Source organism: Phalaenopsis equestris, unplaced genomic scaffold, assembly GCF_001263595.1.
Source record: "Phalaenopsis equestris unplaced genomic scaffold, ASM126359v1 Scaffold000078, whole genome shotgun sequence".
Taxonomy (NCBI): domain Eukaryota; kingdom Viridiplantae; phylum Streptophyta; class Magnoliopsida; order Asparagales; family Orchidaceae; genus Phalaenopsis; species Phalaenopsis equestris.
Window position 1 is genome coordinate 679,086 of NW_018164520.1, and position 19,853 is coordinate 698,938.

The following is a 19,853-nucleotide window of genomic DNA, read 5'->3' on the forward strand; positions in this document are numbered from 1 at the left end:
ATGCGCGCGTCCTAATCCCCCCCCCCCCCCCCCCCCACAATATCTTGCTACGGTCTGCTCCTCTTGCTCTACCAGGTCACACCTCATCTACAACTAATCAAACTGCTCTATGAACTCTACCGATAGATCCTTCTGCTGCAATTGGTGGAGTCTCAAAAACATATCCCGGCGGTAATGGGGTGGGAGGTATTTCCTCTACATCACATTTTTCATCTTCTCTCACCTTTTAATCTTATTGCCGCTTTTCTTTTTCCTCTGCCTCTGTAAGTTCTCCCACCACAGAGAAGCACTCTTCTTTAGCTTGATGGTCGCTAAATCCTTCTGCCACAACTGGTGGAGTCTCAAAAACATATCCTGACAGTAATGGGGTGGAAAGTATTTCTTCTACGATGTCTTTTTCATCTTTTCCCATTTGGTAATCTTATCGTTGTCTTTCTTTTTCTTCTGTCTCTATAAGTTCTCCCACCACAGAGAAGCACTCTTCTTCAGCTTGATGGTCATTAATTTGACCTGTTTATCCTCTGACACATCCTTATAATTGAAGATGAGCTCAATAGCCTGTAACCAATGGATGAAATCCTCAAGATACATACCTTCTTCAAACTCTGCTAGATCTACCTTGATGTCGAAGTCTCTCTGCCCTCCAAATAATATCTTCTTTGTGTAAGTCTCTCTCTGAGAGGGATTCAAATATCCCTCCTATCTTCTTCGTCGTTGGAATTATCCCTATGGAAGGGATTCAGATTCTCATTTATTTCTCCCCTTCAACTATCCAGATCTTGGTCGAAGGTAATTTCTTTCTGTGTTAATTCTTCAATCTCTGCAAGCCTTAGTTGAAGGCGACGAAGCTCCCGTCATCTCTCTTCTCGGGTAGGCTCGAGCATGTATCTCCAAGGTAGTATGGCTAGGAATAGAAAGGAAATTTTTGGTTGAGTTAGGATTTGGGGGAAATCAGAAGGGGTGTTTAAGGGTAGGAATGAAAAATTTTGGTGGAAAGGTAAGGTGGATGCTAGGAAGCCCTAGGATGGGACTAGGATTGGGCTAGCACTGATACCAAATGATAGCGGAACCAAGTAGGGAAAATAGCGGAAACGCACAAAATAAATTTTTATTAATGTAGAAAGTGATTTACAACACAACACAACGGAAAATAGCAACACAAAACATAAAAAAACACAAGAAAACACCTCTAAGGTGTATCTAAGGACGGTGGAGGTTGGCTAGGTGAATTGGGATAGTTGTTATGGGTGGTGGCAGCAAAGAAATGTTGAGGGAAGCAAGGGAGTTTTCAGAAATGCAGGGACAACAAGTATGGTTCATAGGTGACCGGTGACACGTGGAGGTGTGGCTGGAAGGTACTGGACAGCAAGGGCAGTGGTAGTGGGGAGTGGTGGTTGGAAGTGTGTGGAGAGAGTGAAGATGGTTGGACAGCAAGATAAGGCTGCAGGTATGCGGCGGCTGGGTGCAGGAATGAAGGAGGGGAAGGTCGATGGCTAGGAGAGGGGAGGAGGAAGATTGGGGAAGGTGAAAGGGAAAGGATATAACATCACCTCAGAGTAGGTTACAGTCGGGGCACCTCTACCACCTCGAATTTAGTCTTAGAATAGGGAGAACAACTCCACAAAGAAATCTGAAATTAACACACAATAAAAACTAAACCCTAAACTCTGAAATAACAATATATATCCTCGCAGGAAAGTGAAGCATGAAAAAAGCAAGGGGAGGGGTGCGGGAGGCTATTCTCCCCGTCAAGAGTCACCCGGACCGCTCGACCCGGGATTCCTCTGGACCTATTTTCAACAGACCGGTCTGCTGTCAGCCCAGTTCAGCCGGCTGGCTAGAATAACGGGCAGTCTAGCGCCTGTCTAGTAAGCCTCAAACTAAACCCACACTCAGGCCAACTTCTATGCTTATGAGCCCGCTAATCAACTAAAGTTTAACTTATGTGCAAGACACGTACCAATCATTTTGGTTCAACTCCATAATACTCATTAATGAAAACACGGGTCATCCATTAGATGTAAGCCTCCCACTAAACCAATACTCGGGCCAACTCCAATGCTTATGAGCCCACTAATCAGCTAAAAGTAAAATTTAAATGTAAGGCACATACCAAGTAATTCAATTCAACGCAAAAGCCATTGTACTCATTTATCAAAACCAGGGCCATCCACTGGCTGTATGCCTCAAACTAAACCCATACCTGGGCAACTTCTACACTTTTGAGCCCACTAATCAACTAAAATCTGAACTTATATGTCCACCCTGGTCTGCTCAGGATACCTTAGAGTAGGCACTCTATTATTATTGCTAGCTTTGGTAGACTAGTACAACTAGTATTTTCAGGATGATGAAATCTTGAGATCTTAATCGAGTTTACCTCCTTTCCCTTGATTAATCTCCATCAATTTTATTAAAACACAATCATTAAAATTGAGTCTAAAAAATCATCCTTAATTGAGAATGTTCTCCTATTAGCGAAAAGGATAGTTAATTGTGAGGGTTTGCATCCATAGGAATGAATCCAAATAAATCATGTTCTGAATATCAGGGAAAATCTTATTAAACTTAAGCCTAATCTATTTCATGTAAAATGAATTATTGATTTTGAAGATGGGATTGATTTTTTCTCGAATTATCATAGGGCGCATCTTATAGATTTTTCTGTGATGTTGCTGCACCCCCATTTGTTTTATTAATTAGACTAGATATCTTATTTCATTTACTGAGTTGCATTAGCCTATTTTGCGACACCAAAATAATCCAACCTTGCAAAATGTCATCTTACATGCTATTAAGCATGCCATTTTTGTTTATACATTGTTCTATCTATTTTTGTGCAGTACCTCGACAGGGATGTACAAAATTTATAGACCTGCTATTGGCGAAGTATTAAGGTACTATATAAAGTTGGTGTTAGTTTAAATTTACTGGTTACTTCAATATTCAGTGGATCTTAAATCAATTATGTTTGTGCTGTTCCCACTAGGGAAATGCCTCTAGCTGAGCTAAAAAGCAAGTATAGAAAGGTTTCTTCAATCGAAAAGGCCAATAAAGGTTGGGTAGAAGAATATGGAGTCTCATCTCAACAGGTAAGTGGCTTGAAGATTTATAGAATGCCATGCTGTAAAATCTTACTTTACTTTACTTTGACTTATGCTATCCTTCTGCATTTTTTATCTCAACTATTAAAGATATGTGCCCATTTAAATACAAGATGTGAGTCTGTCCATTCGATCAAGGTGCATGAGCATTGTCATTTTTTTAACTCAAATTCACTATATTCTTTGACAAATGTAGCTTGGATGCTTACTAATGTAAATGCATTAGTATTATGTTCGTAGTTACTAGCATATTATTGAGCACACATTCTGAAATATATATGAAGAAAACAAGTTCATACGAATATTTATCCTGAATGCTTAGCCGCCAGATGCTCAGTTTTCTTCAGAGAAATGCTAAAATGATTTGTATTGGTTGTATTTTAAAAGTAAAGACATGATCAGGAATGATATAGGCCCACCAACCTTAAAATAGCAATTCCGTCCTTATTTGATTAGGAGTGGTTGTAAGGATTGAATCCTGATTGAAAATTTATAATTAAGGATATATTCTCTTTTAATTTTATTGAAAATTTATAAATAAGTGTATATTATCTTTTCATTGTCGGTAGCTATAAATATGGAATATCCTGATTTGATTAAGACTTTTTTCCCATTTTAAAAATACTCGAATGTATTATTACAAAAACTATCTTTTTTTCTTCACAAGGTATCAGAGCATTTTCATACCAAGATTCAAAATTTAATCTCCATCCACTGAATCTAAGATATACTTTTACTCCTAGTTTCTCTCTCTGCCCCTCTTCACTGATTTTAGAGGAATTAACCCTTTGATTTTTTCTTCCTAATCTGGATTTTCATCCTTCATTATCTATTTTTCCTATAACCTCCATTACTAGTCTAGATCCAAACTTTCTCTTTATCAAAGCCACTACTTTTTTTCAACCCAGATTCAAAGAGTTATCGCTCTTCTACTCTTAAGAGTTACTTAGATAAATATTTCCTGTACTCTATTGATTTAGAAAACTGAGATTTTTATTGGTAACAATAGAAGCCTCGAAATACCCTAATTCTCAAATCATTGCTCATGCATGCATACCCTAATTCTGCTGCACTATTTGTTTAGAGTGTGTATAAATTGCTTTCTATTATTAAAATATGAAATGATTTGCAAAATGAAAAGTATAAAATTTGCACTATTTGTTTAGAGTGTGTATAAATTGCTTTCTATTATTAAAATATGAAATGATTTGCAAAATGAAACATGATGTTCGTATGTATTAATGATAATATAATGAATATAATTATATAGTTTTTATCTTATATACTTATTGTAAAAATATTTAAGATACTCTACGCTAGAGAAGTAGGCCTATTCAAATTACTTAGAAATTTTGAGCTAATGCATTTATTATTGATTTCACTGCTAACATGAACATTTGTCTCACTTTTAAAATTGAATATTTAAAATCGTATATAGGTGCTTTTGAGCCTTAAAGCTTCTTAGATAGTATCTCTCTGTGATTATTAGTTTTAGTTCTGACATTGTCTCCCAACCAACCCACTCTTAGATGTATGATTGGAATTTTATCGAATGATATTTTATACTAGGTGTTTCTGCGAGTAGCATTGTTTTGTTCTATAGAGAGCTCAACCATCATCAAATGACTTTTAGGTGACGCATGATACGCTATCATGCATCTCTCCCATTCTCTAGCATACTCATCAAAGAAGAGTTATTCTTACATCTTGGTTGAGAACAATTGTGTAATTTAGATTTATGTTTGACATCAAAGATACGACTGATTAGATATTTATCATTTTATCTAAAGATTTGTATTCAAATAATATTTAAATTTATTTCCTATTAATTCAAAACAGTTTGCTTAATTTAAAACGGTTTGCTTCCTATCTATTAATTTTATTTGTTTGTAACGTTGTAACACTTAGATTACTTTCATTATGAGCAGGATCCTTGGCATTTGGCAAATGTATAATTATGCCTTGACATGGACATCGTTCGTCTGAGAGGGACACAATATACAAGAACTAGGTTGTTCAATTTTGTCCCAAGGTCGGTTCAAGAATTATAGCTCCCAAAGTTGGTCAGCTCCCTTGGGATATTATTATCTTAATTAAAATTAGTATTAAGGTTATTTTTTCTTTGGAATTGTAAAATTATTATTTTAGAATTTGTTTTGGACTTGTGAGAATTTATGCTTTTGGAGATTGTTTTCTTTGATTTTCTAATTATTTGAGTGTTGTAGCCTCTTCCTCCTTCAAGTTATGCGCATGTAGCTTGATTTGGAATTGGTGAGAGATCCCGCTCAACATCCGTAACCCTCCTACTTTGCATCATCTACATTTCACCATCTAGAAATCTTATATCGTTATTATTTAGTATCATAGTCATCTAGACCCTAATTTTATTCTGGAATTACAAACCCTAACCTATATAACCTAATTTATCTACCTACACAAATACCCAACCTCCTCTCACATTCAGCTAACCCTAAATTCCCACTTTTATTATACTTGGAGGAGATCCACTTTGCGGCCAAAGAGAAATTCTCAAGAGGTATCCAAGAGCTTATCATGATATGTAATGAGAAATACTTTAACTACAGCGTAGGTTAGCTGATTTTAAAATAGTCAACATAGGGAACTCACACATAATAACAACAATGATCAATTTGATGGAAAAGATGAAAATAGCTTCCACCAAGAGGTCTCAGGTGACGAAAAGCCTATCCCTCACACATTGGCATTGAGTGCAGAGGAAAGGAGTGACTTTGAAATAAAGATTAGTTTATCGGATTTTGATGGTCGTATGGATCTGAATGAATTTATGGAGTGACTCCAATTTGTGGAACAAATATTTGAGTCCAAAGTCATTTCATGGGACATAATATTTAAATTGGTATTATCAAACTCAATAACAATACTTTCTTATGGAGGCAAAATTAGAAGCATCTACATCATCTTGAAGTAAATAACAAAATCATGACCTGATCTATGATGAAGTCGATGCATCGCAAATATCTCCCAGCACATGAAAGATAGAATGTCGTTTTGAGGATTATCATTTACGTTTAAGGGCTTATCTGCTGAGAAGACATCGTTCAGCTTGAGCAACTCATATTGAAATATGAGTTGGTGAAGTCAGAGAGTAATACCATATGATGATACCTTGAATATTGGATACCTTTTATTGGCAATGTGTAGTTACAGTCCTATTGTACCGTGCAGGATGTACAAATTTTATCCTTAAATGTTGAAAAGCAGCATAGTAGCAAAAGATCCGCTTCATCCTTCAAATAGGATGTGATCATCATGTCAGGCTGCAAAAGTATGTGAACTAGAGTGCTATAATATGCCTATGAGGATAAGTCGGCATAAGGAGCAATGACTAATTAGATTAGTAACCCCAAGAAAGTGTCTTAAGTGTCTACATCCAGCTGACCAAAAAGGAGTAATTTCTTTCTTTGAGCATGGCATAGTGGAAGTAATAGATAATGGAGAACTTTAAGATGAGAACTAGCTTCCTGCAGATTGTGAGATGTTTGTTGTTCGACAAGTTCTTCAAATTGAGCCTAAAATAAAGAAGCGATGACTTAGGCATAACATCTTGTTTTCCCACTGTGCTATTAAGGGGAATGTGTGCAGCCTCATTATAAATAGAGACAGTAATAAGAATGTGGTGTCTACTTATATGATAGAAAAGTTGAGCTTCAATATCTAGAAGCACTCCTAAGTCTATTTGTTGACTTAGTTGAAAAAAGAATGAGATCATTAGTGTTAAGACGTGCCTGGTGGAGTTTTCTATTTGAGATGAGCTATAGGAGCAAATGTGATGTGACATTTAGTAACCCCAAAAAAGTGTCTTAAGTGTCTGCATCCAGCTGCCCAAAAAGGAGTAATTTCTTTCTCTGAGCATGGCATAGTGGAAGTAATAGATAATGGAGAACTTTAAAATGAGAAGAATAAATATGAGAACTAGATTCCTGCAGATTGTGAGATGTTTGTTGTTCGACAAGTTCTTCAAATTGAGCCTAAAATAAAGAAGCAATGACTTAGGCATAACATCTTGTTTGCCCATTGTGCTATTAAGGGGAATGTGTGTAGCCTCATTATAAATAGAGGCAGTAATAAGAATGTGGTGTCTACTTATATGATAGAAAAGTTGAGTATCAATATCTAGAAGCACTCGATAGAAAAGTTGAGCTTCAATATCTAGAAGCACTCCTAATTCTATTTGATGACTTAGTTGAAAAAAGAATGAGATCATTAGTGTTAAGAGGTGTCTGGTGGAGTTTTTTTTATTTGAGATGAGCTATAGGAGCAAATGTGATGTGACATCATATATGTGAATGCATGTCACATTCAATTAGGTCAATCGTAACAATATGATGGAGGTACACTTCATGTGATCATAAAAATACCTACTCATTACCTAGGATGGAAAAAAGCATATCATTCTTTTGTTTTTGAAGGAATCAATAGTGATGATTGCACGGGCCTAGATGGGAGTTTTAGTGCCTCACACTATATTTTGTAAGGACCAGTGAGACTGGCATTGGTGACATTAGAGGAAAGCAATATGGAAAACAACCTTTGTAAGAAGAGTTTTAGGATGTTCCGATGACAGACTATGATATGGACTATCAACTTACGAGATATTGTGCATTCCATAGATGTCATCTCAGGATTGATGCTCCTCAACCAAACAACTTATAGGATGTTACCAGTGTAGTTAGTGTATGATACCAGCTTTAATTGCACCTAAGAAGAATGGATCATGGCATATGTGCATTGATAGTTGAACTATGAACGAAATCACCGTCAATTACAAGTTCCCATCCTCCAACTAGATGATTTTTTAGATTTTTTGCACGGAGCCATCATCATTTTCAAGATTGCTTTATACAGTGGTTATCATAAGATTTAGACGAGACATAGGGATGAGTAAAGGTTGCCTTCCAAATGTGGAATGAACTGTATGTGTGAACAATCATTCCTTTTGGCCCATCCAATACCCTAAGCACCTTTTTACGGCTTATGAGCAAAATTTTTCAAACTTTTATTTGAGAATTTGTGGTCATGTACTTTGACAATATTTTGAGGAGCATTTACAACCTATTTTGAGGAGCATTTACAGCAATTATGATTAATTTTTGGAGTTCTTCTGACATAATACATATATGGTCATTAAAAAATGTCATTTTCTGACGCCACAGACATTTCTTTGAATATTTTATTTTAGGAGATTGCATTGAGATGTACCCTATTATGATACAAGTTATAGTGAATTGGTCAAGTCCACTGTCTTTTATCTAGTTGCACAAACTTCATGAATTGACTTCGTTCAATAGGAGGTTCATCAAGAAACTAGTTCTTTTACATCGTCTCTAACAGAGCTTCTCAAGACAGATAGGATTTCATGATCAAAGGAAGCCCAGGCAAATATTGATGCTTTGAAGAAACATATTACTCAAGCCTCTATTCTAGTTCTTCCAAGTTTTAATTAGGTGTTTGAGGTTGAGTTTGATGCTTCTAATGTGGGGATTGGAGCTATGCTATGTTAGGGTGGACACCTCCTCCCTTCTTTAGTGAGAAGGTAAGTGACTCGAGGCACGAAATATGTTATCTATTTTAAGGAGTTCTACAGCATAATGAGAGTTATCAGCCATTGGAGCTACTATTTGTGGGCCAATACCTATGTTTCTACAGCATAATGAGAGTTATTAGCCATTGGAGCTATTATTTTTTGGCTAATGAGTTTACCCTATACGGTGATCATAAAACTTTGAAATTCTTGAACAACTAGAATAAGCTTAAGGGTTAATATGTCTTTTGTGTACAGCTTCTATCTTCTTTTTATTTTGTGCTGAAGCACAAGGTCTCAAGCTTGAATAAGGTCATTGATGCCATGATTCGCCATCACCCATTGCTTGGTACAGTGCAGTCCAAGTTAGTTAGCTTTGAAGTATTGAAAGATATGTATGCCACAAATAATGGCTTTCAAGATATTTGGATACATTATTAGGAGAGACCCTACAACTAATATCATAAGTTTAATGGTTATTTGTTCTTTTAGAACAAGTTGTGCATTTCTAGAGTTTACTCAGAGAGAATATTTTGTAGTATCATAATGAATGAATTGTAGGATATTCTGGCACAAAAATGGCTTTTTTATTAATGAAGTATTAGCCTAGATTAGTATAAAATGTGGTGAGGGATGTTAGATAGTATAGGGTATGCCATTTAATAAGACCCAATGGTATAATACGGTCTATGCAACCTATCTACTCCAAACTTATCTTGTGTGAATGTGTGAATTTTATTGTGAATGTGTGAATGTGTGAATTTTATTGTGTGAATGTGTGAATTTTATATGTGTGAATGTGTGAATTTTATTGTGAATGTGTGAATGTGTGAATTTTATTGTGAATTTAGTAGTGGTACATTGCTTCTCCAATTTGGCACACTTTGTACCTTGCCACAAGACAATGATCATCTCATACTGCAAACAGATATTTTAAGGAGATACTATGTCTTCATGGTGTGCTCTCTATCATCACTTCAGATAGGGATGTAAATTTTCTATGTGATTTTGGGAGGGCTTTACGGGGTAAAGAGGTATGAAACTCTAATTTAGCTAAAGTAGCTTATTCCAAAACTGATATAAAAATAGAGATGGTGAATCAAAGCTTGAAAAATCATCTAAGGTGCTTTGTGGGCAGGAACATCTGGTAGTGGAACTTGATCCTCTTAGGTTGAATTTATTTACACTCGTCCACCATCAATTCAATCCTTTCACACCAAGGATTTCTTATTAGTATTTTCAGTTATTGACTTTAGTACTAATATAGCGGCCCGACTCAAAGAGATTCACTTTACATGATCAGTTTAGAAGGGAGATTGCCAAGAAGAACGCCCAGGGAATGATGTGGGCAATGTACATCCCAGATGAACTTGATACGCGAGAGCAAACGTGCTTGGCTCTTTCTTGGGGCTGGTTCAAGAATCCCAAGCCTCATGGGCCCCTATTTACCTTAATTAGAAGTATTATTAATGTTATTTTTTATTTTGAACTTATAAATATGTTGTTTAACAATATGGTTTGAAATTTTTTGTGAGATTTTATACTATTAGAGATTGTTTTCTCTATCTTTTATCCTTTTTTGAGTGTTGTGGCATTTTCCTCTTTTAAGTGGTGTGTTTGTAACTTACCCGAAATCAGTGATAGATACCTCTCAACGTCCTTACCCCTCCTACCTTGTGTCAACTACATTTCCTCTTTGTTTTTCCCATGAGACAGTAGCTTTCACCTTGTTTCTTATCCAAATTCTATTCATCTCTCAATTTTTTGCTCTTTGTTATTAACCTACAATTTCCAAACCACTTTCCTCAATCCTTATGCACTATCTATGAATCATAGAAAATTTAATACCAATTTGTATGCTTATATATGTGGTATTGGAATCAGGTTACTACTGGCAATGACACTCATCTTACCAATTTAGTAGCTCATCGCATGATGTCGGCGGCGGTTGAGAGTTTGGTAGGGTTTCCAATGGTGATTTTCGTTGCATTTGATTCTGTCGCTCAAAAGAGAAGGCCTGTTACGATTCTCGCTCCTCATCCTCTGCTTCTTCCCGACGTGCCGACGGCCCTCGTCTGCGTCTCATTCGCACGACACGACTGGGTCGTCCCGACGTCCGTTTCGTTCCAACGTTAACTTCTTCTCAACGCTCTCAACAGAAGACGCTGACTGTTTTGTTCCTTCGTTCCGACGCTCGACCTCTTAGTAGGAGACGCCGACTGCTACGGGATTTCAGCAGGAGACGTCGACAACTACGGGATCTGCTATGGCCTCGACAATGCGTTCCTATGTCAATGCACTTGCCAGCGACTTTCCTATTCATACTCATGCTCCTCTTTCAGGTTCAGAGCCTGGTTTTCATATTGACAAGTTCTGCATTGTTCCTCAATCTTTTCACGGCGCTCTTGAAAGTGGTTGTGATCACACTTTCATTAAAAAATTTAGAAAAAAATGGGAAGTCTGCTCTTATTCTCACTAAGGATGAAACCAGTACTCTCGCGTCCTCTTGGCGTTTTTCTCTACTGGTGAAATTTTTGTATGGTCACCCAAAACTGGAGATCCTTCGAAAAGAGTTTGATGTTATGAAGCTATTGGGCAGTTGGAATATTGGTTTACTTGGCGGTTGACATATACTTATTCAGTTATCTCACGATGTCGATTACACTTGCATTTTTTCTCGAAAAGTTATCAAAATCGATAACCGTTTTATGAAAATTCTGAAGTGGATTGTCGATTTTGATCCAAAAGCGAAGTTCGCTATCATTCATGTTTGGATAAAGTTTCTGGGGTTAAAATTATATATGTTTAACATGGAAATTTTCTACTCTTTAGCAACTGCTTACGGTAAGTCTCTCAAGGTTGATAGTTCTGCTCTTGCTGTCACCAGATCCTCTGCAGTTAGTGTGAAAGATATATCACTCAACCAGCTCTGGATGAGGTATGGATTGACCCCACTCACAACAGGCATTGGCAAAAGGTTGAAATAGAACCACACCCTTCTTATTGTTCTCACTGTAGTATGTTTGGCCACAGTTCTACTATTTATTATCGCTTGCATACTCATCTAAGGTCGAATATCTCTAAAGATCAGCCACCTATCATCCTTGTTGAGAATGTGCAACCTGATCCTCTTGCCAACACTGCAGTTTCAGATGAAGAACACCATGCTATAGGTACAAATCCAAATGTGTTGATACCACTCACTGTTATTAAAGAAGACCCACTTACATGCCAAGACACACGAGAGTGCTCCTTCGAACCGATAAAAGATCAGCTGGTACAACAAGTAGTTGCTTCTAATTTTCAACAACCTACACATGTCTGATACACTTTAGACCATTCCACTGATTAGGTGAGTCAATCTTTGAATGAGGAATGACAGGTCTATTCCAGGAGAAAAAAGAAAAACGAAAGCCAACTCGAGCTCAAGAATTAATTGGATGATATATTGGTTATTACTGGAAATGGCACTCATCTTACCAATTTAGTAGCTGGATCCTTCCCTAGAACTAGAGCCAGAGAAGGCAAAATTGGGTCGCTCTCTAGCAACGTGATGCTCCATTTTTCTTACATTTTTTTGTTTTTTTTTAGGTCTCATGTATTTTTTTTGTATTTTCTCTTTTTGGAACTATTTGATGTGGTGGTTATCGTGTGGGCAGGGTGTCATGTTTAGGCCCTCCTACACAATATATTTGTATCCTACTTTCTATTTAATATATTAGCCTTTGGGCTTTTAAAAAAAAGCGTGATATTGGAATCAGTATGGAGATAAGGTGAGAAGAAGCACAAGACAATCACTAGTAATTTTATAGAAGCCAGAAATTGAAAATATAACAAACTGAAAGCAAATAACAATAAAAAGTATGAGAGAATAGGGTAGGTAGTGCCAGTTAGGGTTTAGACCTTCGGGGTGGTGGCAAAGAGACTGAAATTTATGGAAGCTAGAAATTGAAAATACAACAAAATAAAAACAAATAAAATACAAAATATTAGGGAATAGGGTGTAGGTAGTGCCAATTAGGGTTTGGACTTTCGGGTGGTGGCAAGGAGACGACTAGCAAGCTGGAAACATCATGACAGTTGTTTCCGGGAGACCGGAAAGCAAGCAAGCAGCAGGAACAATTGTGGGAGGGTTGTTTGGTGCAGCAACAGCAAGGATGTGGCCCAGAGCAGCTGTGGGGCTAGCAGTTTGGGGTCATGGCAGCAAGGGGGCAAGCATGTACAGCCGTAGGAAGGCTGTTATGGGTGGCAGCGGTGAGGAAGGTGAGGACAGCAAGGCAGCTGCTGTCCTTGGGCTGTGGCTGAAGGTCGATGCAGAAATTATCAAGTTTTATGTTTTCTAGGCGACAGCAGCATGCAAACGATGAAGGGATGTGTGAGTGATGCAGGAAAGGAAGGTAGAAAGGTATAAGAAAGATAATACCACCTGAAGACCGAGATACGGTCGGTGCACCACTTGGAACAGTAAGATATAATCCAAAAAAGGGAAAAGAAGAGTCGGTGGCTCTACAAACTCAAGACATGCTACTATTATTAGTGGGCCTCATAACCTTAAGCCTAGAGAGGGCTGACCGACACTCTCATAACCTAGGGCAAACAAGTCCAAGTTCCTCCCAATCCCAACATTTGTCTACCCAGGTTAGTGGAGCTTCAACCTCATCTGTCGAAGCTTTTAACTTCTTATGATATGGTGTTAGGCTGACAACGTTGAAGGTGGCGGAGCTGTCGTAACCTCTCGGGATTGGAGGATCTTCGACTGTCTCTAGAAGTACCAGAATCCCAATGTCGGATGCTCTGTCCTACAAAGTACATGACAAGATTTTTTGAAGTGCGGGTAACCATCTTTATCTGTCCAACCATATGTTGGTAAATTGTTGAACTAAAACTTTGTGTCAAACGTACTCTGCAAAGTCCTCCAAAAGTAGTTCAAGGCTGGCTCATTCTTCTCTGAAGTGAAGACAAGTTGAACCTCCCCTAATGGTGGTAGCCTTAACAATAATTTGTCTGACAGGGCATCTTGAACTCTCTCCGTAGCGGTTGTCTTGTGTTTGATATCGGCTCTCTGTCTCACTATCCTCTAACATCGCTTAAATTGATCCTACTGGTTTCTTTCTCATGGTAAGAGCACGTATAACCTTGGGCTCCGCAAAAGATAGGAGAACTATGTGTTTTCCTTGATAAATAAGTTTTCTTGAATCCATCATGTTGCCTTGTAATCAAACTATCACTTTCTCCCCAACAGATTGTGACAGTCGTGATTGGGTACAACAAAATCACACCATACCTAGTCATGCAACGGATCATCAATAGAAAACTCTATGAGAAATCTCTTGTCAATGTTAACCATGTTAACCTTCTTCAACCAAGTTGGAATATTGTTCGAAATGTCCCTGAGTAGTGAGACTTAATTTGTCCATCAGTTTTGACACCAATATTCTCACAACTATCTCCATCGATAATAAGGCTGCACAAATTTCCCTTCACAATTCAACAGGTATAAAAGATGTGGCGAAGCCACTGTTGCTCTCTCATAGCTTCAATCTAAACTTCTTGTCAATTCACAAGCATCTCGCTCTCATTAGTTGGAAGCTAGTACTCATGATACTCATCACTATCTTATATGTCTCTTGTACCAATGTCCACTTGTACTCTCTGATTAGTAAAAGAGACAACTTTGGTAGAATGGCAACTAGAGGCGATGTATCTAAACCAATAACATCTAAAACAGTTCATTGCAAGATTGTGTTGGGTGTACTATTTCTCTCGGGCTTCTTCCCATTATGATTAACTCTATCATCTTTCTAGACAGTTTTCACACCTTCCTTAGGTGTATTGGTGGCTCCTCCTACTATGACTGACTGTCTAAATGAAGGCGTGATCTTGATTTTCTTCTGATGTTACTGATATCTGAACAACACTCAATGACTAGTGAGGTTGTAGTCGAACGACATGGCTGATGGCTAACTTTAGCTTACCCAAATACCTAGCTACGTTGTTCTCCTCTGGCTCTCTCAGCTCATATTTCAGCATAGAGCTACTCAAACTCTGTTGTGAACTTCTCTATTGACAATTTCCCTCCCTTGATGTAAGTTATGTAGCCTCGAGAATATGTTCTGGCGGTAGTGTGGGGTAGATACTCTGCATTTTCTTTTTCATCTTCTCCCAAATAGGGTTCTTGTTCCTAACTTCTCTTTTTCTCTCTTTTTAGATTTTGTCACCATAAAGAGGCACTCGGCTTTATGGCAGCAAGTTTCACCCTCCTATCAACTAGTATCTCCTTTTACTCAAAAATCCTCTCGACGGTTTGCAACCACTCAATGAAGTCGTTTGAATTCATCCTCTTGAAATCTGATAAGTCTAACCTTCACCTCCATGTCTCCCATGGCATCCAAAAGTTACTCCATCTCTCAGCTTTCTCTGATGTTAAATTTCAAAGCCCTATGGCTTATCTTCCTCTTCATCGGAATCATTCATATGGAAGGGATTCAGATTTTCCTCCCTCTTTTCTCATCAAATCTCACTATCACGATCGATGGTGATCTCTCCATGGATCCCTTTCTCAATTTCAGCAAGTCTTTACTGAAGTCGGTGAATTTCCTGCCGCATCACTTCTATGGTAACTACTCGATCAGCTTTCCGCACTCATCTCCTCGGTGGCATGGCTAGGCTTTAGGTTTGTTAGGAGAAAAAGGGTGCATGGATTTGATTTAAGATGCCAAAAAAAAATTAGGGTGGTTGATTTTGAAAATCAGCAAGGAGGGATTAGGGTTAAGTGAAGATTTGGCTATGGTTTGAAAGGTTTAGGTCATCCTAAGACGAAACTAGGGTTGGGCAAGTTCTGATATCAAATGATACGATAATCGGGGTATGAAATAAGGTGAGGAGAAATACAACGCAATTACTAGTAATTTTATAGAAGTTAGAAATTCAAAATACAACAAATTAAAAGCAAATAATAATAAGAATTATTAGAGAATAGTGTGTAAGTGGTTCCAATTATGGTTTGGACCACTCAAGAGTGGTCACGAGGAGGCAACTAGCAAGCTCAAAATAGCGACAACTATTTCCAGGAGTCCGGACAGCAATCAAGCAGTAGGAACAACTACAGAAGGTTATCCAAGGTAGCAGCAACAAGGACGTTTGTCAAAATAGCCACGAGGCTGGCAGTTCGGCGTGGCGGCAGCAAGGGGGCAAGCGGGTAGAACCGTAGGAAGGTTGTTTTGGGTGGTGCCAGCAAGGAGGAAGGAGAGGACAGCAAGACGATTGTTGTGTCAGGGCGGTGGCTGCAGCTTAGACGTAGAAAACAGCAAGTTACTTGCTTCTAGGTAGCGGCAGCAGGCAAATGATAAAGGGGATGTGGGAGTGATGCGGGAAAAGATGGGAGAAAGGTATAGGAAAGATAAACACCATCTGAAGACCAGGATACAGCTTGAATATCAGTTGAACTTATAGAATATAGCCCTAGAAAGGAAAATGAAGAGTTGGCTACTCTACAAACTCAAATCCGTAAAAAACAATATACCCATTGCTATTATGAGTGGGTTCCACTTCAATTAGTCGACAATTCTAGGCCTAGAGAGAGCGGGTCGTCCCTCAACCTGGAACGAATCGGTCTAGGTTTCCGCCTAGCCCGCTCATCAATATGCTTTGGAAAATAGGAGCAAAAAATGTTTTAATGTGATAAATGCCATCATTAATGCAATTTTATATATGAATGGTGTCGTCATTAATCGACTTCTTGTTATATATGTACGTATGTAAAGTTCAATGAAATTCATGTGTGTTTTTAATCATTATTCAAGTCTTTAAAGATATGTATACTTGAGTTGTTACTTGTGATCGAACAAAAAAAGATCGGCCAAGTATTTTCTAATTTTATTTGGATTGCATTAGGGATATAAGCTTTAAGCTCATATATTTTTGGTTTGCAACCAATTAATACCAGTGATGCCCACAAAAGAAAAAAAAGCAAACAGCTGTTTATTTTCTGTATTGTGATGATTCATCATGGATGAATCTGTTATCATGGTGTGCTACACTATGCATGCTTTATTTTTGACGGGCATTTGCATACATACCACCCAATTCCTATGTATTTACATATCTAAAGTCTAAATTTTGCTTTTTACATTTATACCACCCAAATCTTTTATATCACAAAAAAATATCTCCATTTTAAATTTTAAAAAGTGAAATACACCTTTTCTTGCATAGGTATGGTGGTATGTATGTCAGATTCAAGTTTGGATGTTAAATATGTAAATACATAAGAATTGAGTTGTATGTATGTAAATTTTCCTTTTTGGTATTAATAGTGACCTGCTCCTTTTTCAGTGCATGCATGGACCCAAATGCAAGCTTGGAAGCTACTGTACTGTTGGAAGAAGGCAACAAGAAATCAATATTTTAGGTGGGCTCATTCTTCCGGTTTGGGGCACAATAGAAAAGGCGCTAGCTAAGCAAGTATGCCCCCCTATACTTGGCTCCTGGTTTCATTTATTTTCATTGATGCATTTATTTCTTGGTTTTTTTCAAATTTTCTATGATCTTTAAAGTTCCATTTATTCATGTAGAGAGAACTCAAGGGTGGCATTTACATACATATCACTCAATTCCTATGTATTTACATTTCTAACACCTAAATTTATTTCTTACATTTATACCACCCAAATTTTACATATCATGTCAAAAGATATGGCACGGGAACTGTCAAGAACACCCCCCCCCCCCCCCCCCCCCCCCTCCCTCTCCGCATCCTACATACAAGAGCTGGATCATGCAGTCGTCGTTTTCTCACCGGGACAGAACTCGTCCAAGTTTTTTCACAGTCAAACAGTCTATCGGCCCACTTGGCCACTCCTTATCCTATTATTATATATTTGAATTTTTTATGTTTTAAGATTAGTTTTTTGTGTGTTTTGTATCTGGACAGCCGTCGACGTCTCTTTTTATATCCTCCCTACACCTTTTTGCACCCCTGCAACTTCCTCCTCGCTGCAGCCGCCCCGACAACAATATTGTTGTTATCTTCTTGCAGTTTTTCGTGGTCCAGCCATCTTTCTCGCTGCCGCAGCCCATTGACAGCCCTCCTTGGACTGTTTCACATTCCCACGCCTTCACCACCGGTACCGCCATCAATTCCTGCTCTTTGTCACCTCCATCCGGATTTTTTTCTGCTGTTCCAGCCACACGGACTGTTGTTTCCCTCATTTCAGCTTGCTGCCATTGTCCAGCCTCTCCAAACAGCCAACTGCTGTTGTTTGGGGTGTCGCTCCTTGCTGCCCTGCTGTTCCAGCCACGCATAATCGCTGTCACTTCTCATCCACAACCCGCAAACCCCTTCTCTACCTTGCCGCTACCATGCTAGGCCCTCTAACCACACCACTATCACCGCCCGGGGTCCACCCGAACATGAGTTTGTGTGTTGTTCGTGTTGTATTTCACTTTTAAGTGTGTTTAATTATAATCACCTATTTGCTTCCCGTAATAATAGCTATGTTTCCTAATGTGGTTTGGGTTAGTACTACCATTTTAAATTTCAAATAGCTAAATACACATTTTTATACATGGGTAAGGTGACATGTAATAATTGAAGTTTAGATGGATATGTAAATACATAAGAATTGAGTGGTCTGTATGGAAATCTTCCTAACTTGAGGTGTATTTGCAATATAATTTTATGAATTTGCGTAAAGCAATCGCATAGAACAAATTTGAATGCCTCATGCAATGCATAATGGGACTACATGGAAGATGGAGATTTATAAATCTGAACGCCCCAAGTACTTAAGAATTAAGATTAGGCTAATGATGCTTGTTGAGGATGATAACGTTGGATGACAACAACGAATTCATCAGAATTTTGAATGATTTTATCAAGCACTATTTCATTGTTATTTCATTGTTATCACACCAAACCACAAGATGCTCTTAATAACCTTTATTTCTAATCTAGTGGGATGAAACTCGCATGTTCTTCAGAAGTTATTTTTAATGTTTGGATTTTCTATATTTTGTGCTGTTAAGATGTGTTTAATTCGCATATAATTCCTTCAAACCTAAATGTTTGGTATGCGTCTGTGCCGTGTCTTTTTGCATGAAGAGAAAGTTGGGCATTTTCTTTACTGTAAATATTATTTTTGCTTTTCAATTTTCTTTTTTTTTTTTTTTTTTTTTTGTTGGCAAGGCTAACATACTTTTCTCTTTTTTTTTTTTTTTTGCATGTTCTCTATGTAATATAATTTCATTGATGTAATAATATTGGTCTCGACAGACTCGGCAAAGTCATAAACGTGTTCGTATTGTTCGTTTGGAGACAACAGATGATAAACGGCGCATTGTGGGGCTTCTAATTCCGAATGCAGCTGTTGAATCTGTACTCGAAGGTATGTAAAAAAATGGGAAAAAAAATACTACATCAACAACAACAAAGCTTTAATCCCACTAAGTGGGATTGGCTATGTGAATCTTTTTTTCTCCATTGCCTCCTATTTAGTGTCATATTTTCATTTAATCCAAATAAATTAAATTTATTTCTTATACAATAAGCCCAAGTCTTCCTAGATCTACCTTTGCCTTTCTTCATGTAAGTCGAATCTAAAGCATCTACTCTCCTAATCATATCATCAGATGGTCGACGTTTGTGACCAAACCATCTAAGAAGACTCTCTAAATTTTTCCGTCATCGGAGAAAAAATAAAAAAAAAATATTCATCTTCTTTGTCAAATTTTATTGCTTGATAACAATATATTTAGGTCAAATTTTATTTCTAATTTCATCATTAAGGTTTCTGTCAGTTGCATAGTGCTTCACCAAAAATAATTTACCCTTCAATTAAACCATAGATTATTCTCTTTTGGTAGGGCTTCAATTACTCGAACATGATCTTACCCGACCCCTCTCCCTTTATATGTTTAAAGGTAAACCCACAATGTTAAAAGTAATGTTTAGGTATTAGATACGTAATTCATAGGAATTGGATGGTATGTATGTAAATTCCCCAAAAATATTTGATCCAGTGTTTTTTGTTTCATTAACAATGTATTTATTGTGGCAGATTTATCTTGGGTTCATGATGCTGAAGAATGATTGATATAGTATAACAACACACTTGAGCTGATAACCGGTGCTCTAATTTTACCAGTAAGCTGCAGACGGAAGGTATCGTTATATATATATATATATA

General features: G+C 37.6%; 1 protein-coding gene across 1 annotated transcript in view; it reads left to right on the plus strand.

The window, feature by feature from the left end:
- LOC110019771 (protein FORGETTER 1) overlaps nucleotides 1–19,833 on the plus strand; it is a gene marked incomplete at its 5' end in the record, with an annotated part of 138,145 nt that extends 118,312 nt beyond the window's left edge. Inside the window, 5 exon segments of the mRNA XM_020717591.1 lie at nucleotides 2,844–2,897; nucleotides 2,990–3,092; nucleotides 17,002–17,130; nucleotides 18,941–19,052; nucleotides 19,725–19,833. Coding sequence (XP_020573250.1) covers nucleotides 2,844–2,897; nucleotides 2,990–3,092; nucleotides 17,002–17,130; nucleotides 18,941–19,052; nucleotides 19,725–19,756 — 430 coding nt within the window.
- Between the last annotated feature and the right edge of the window lie 20 nt (nucleotides 19,834–19,853).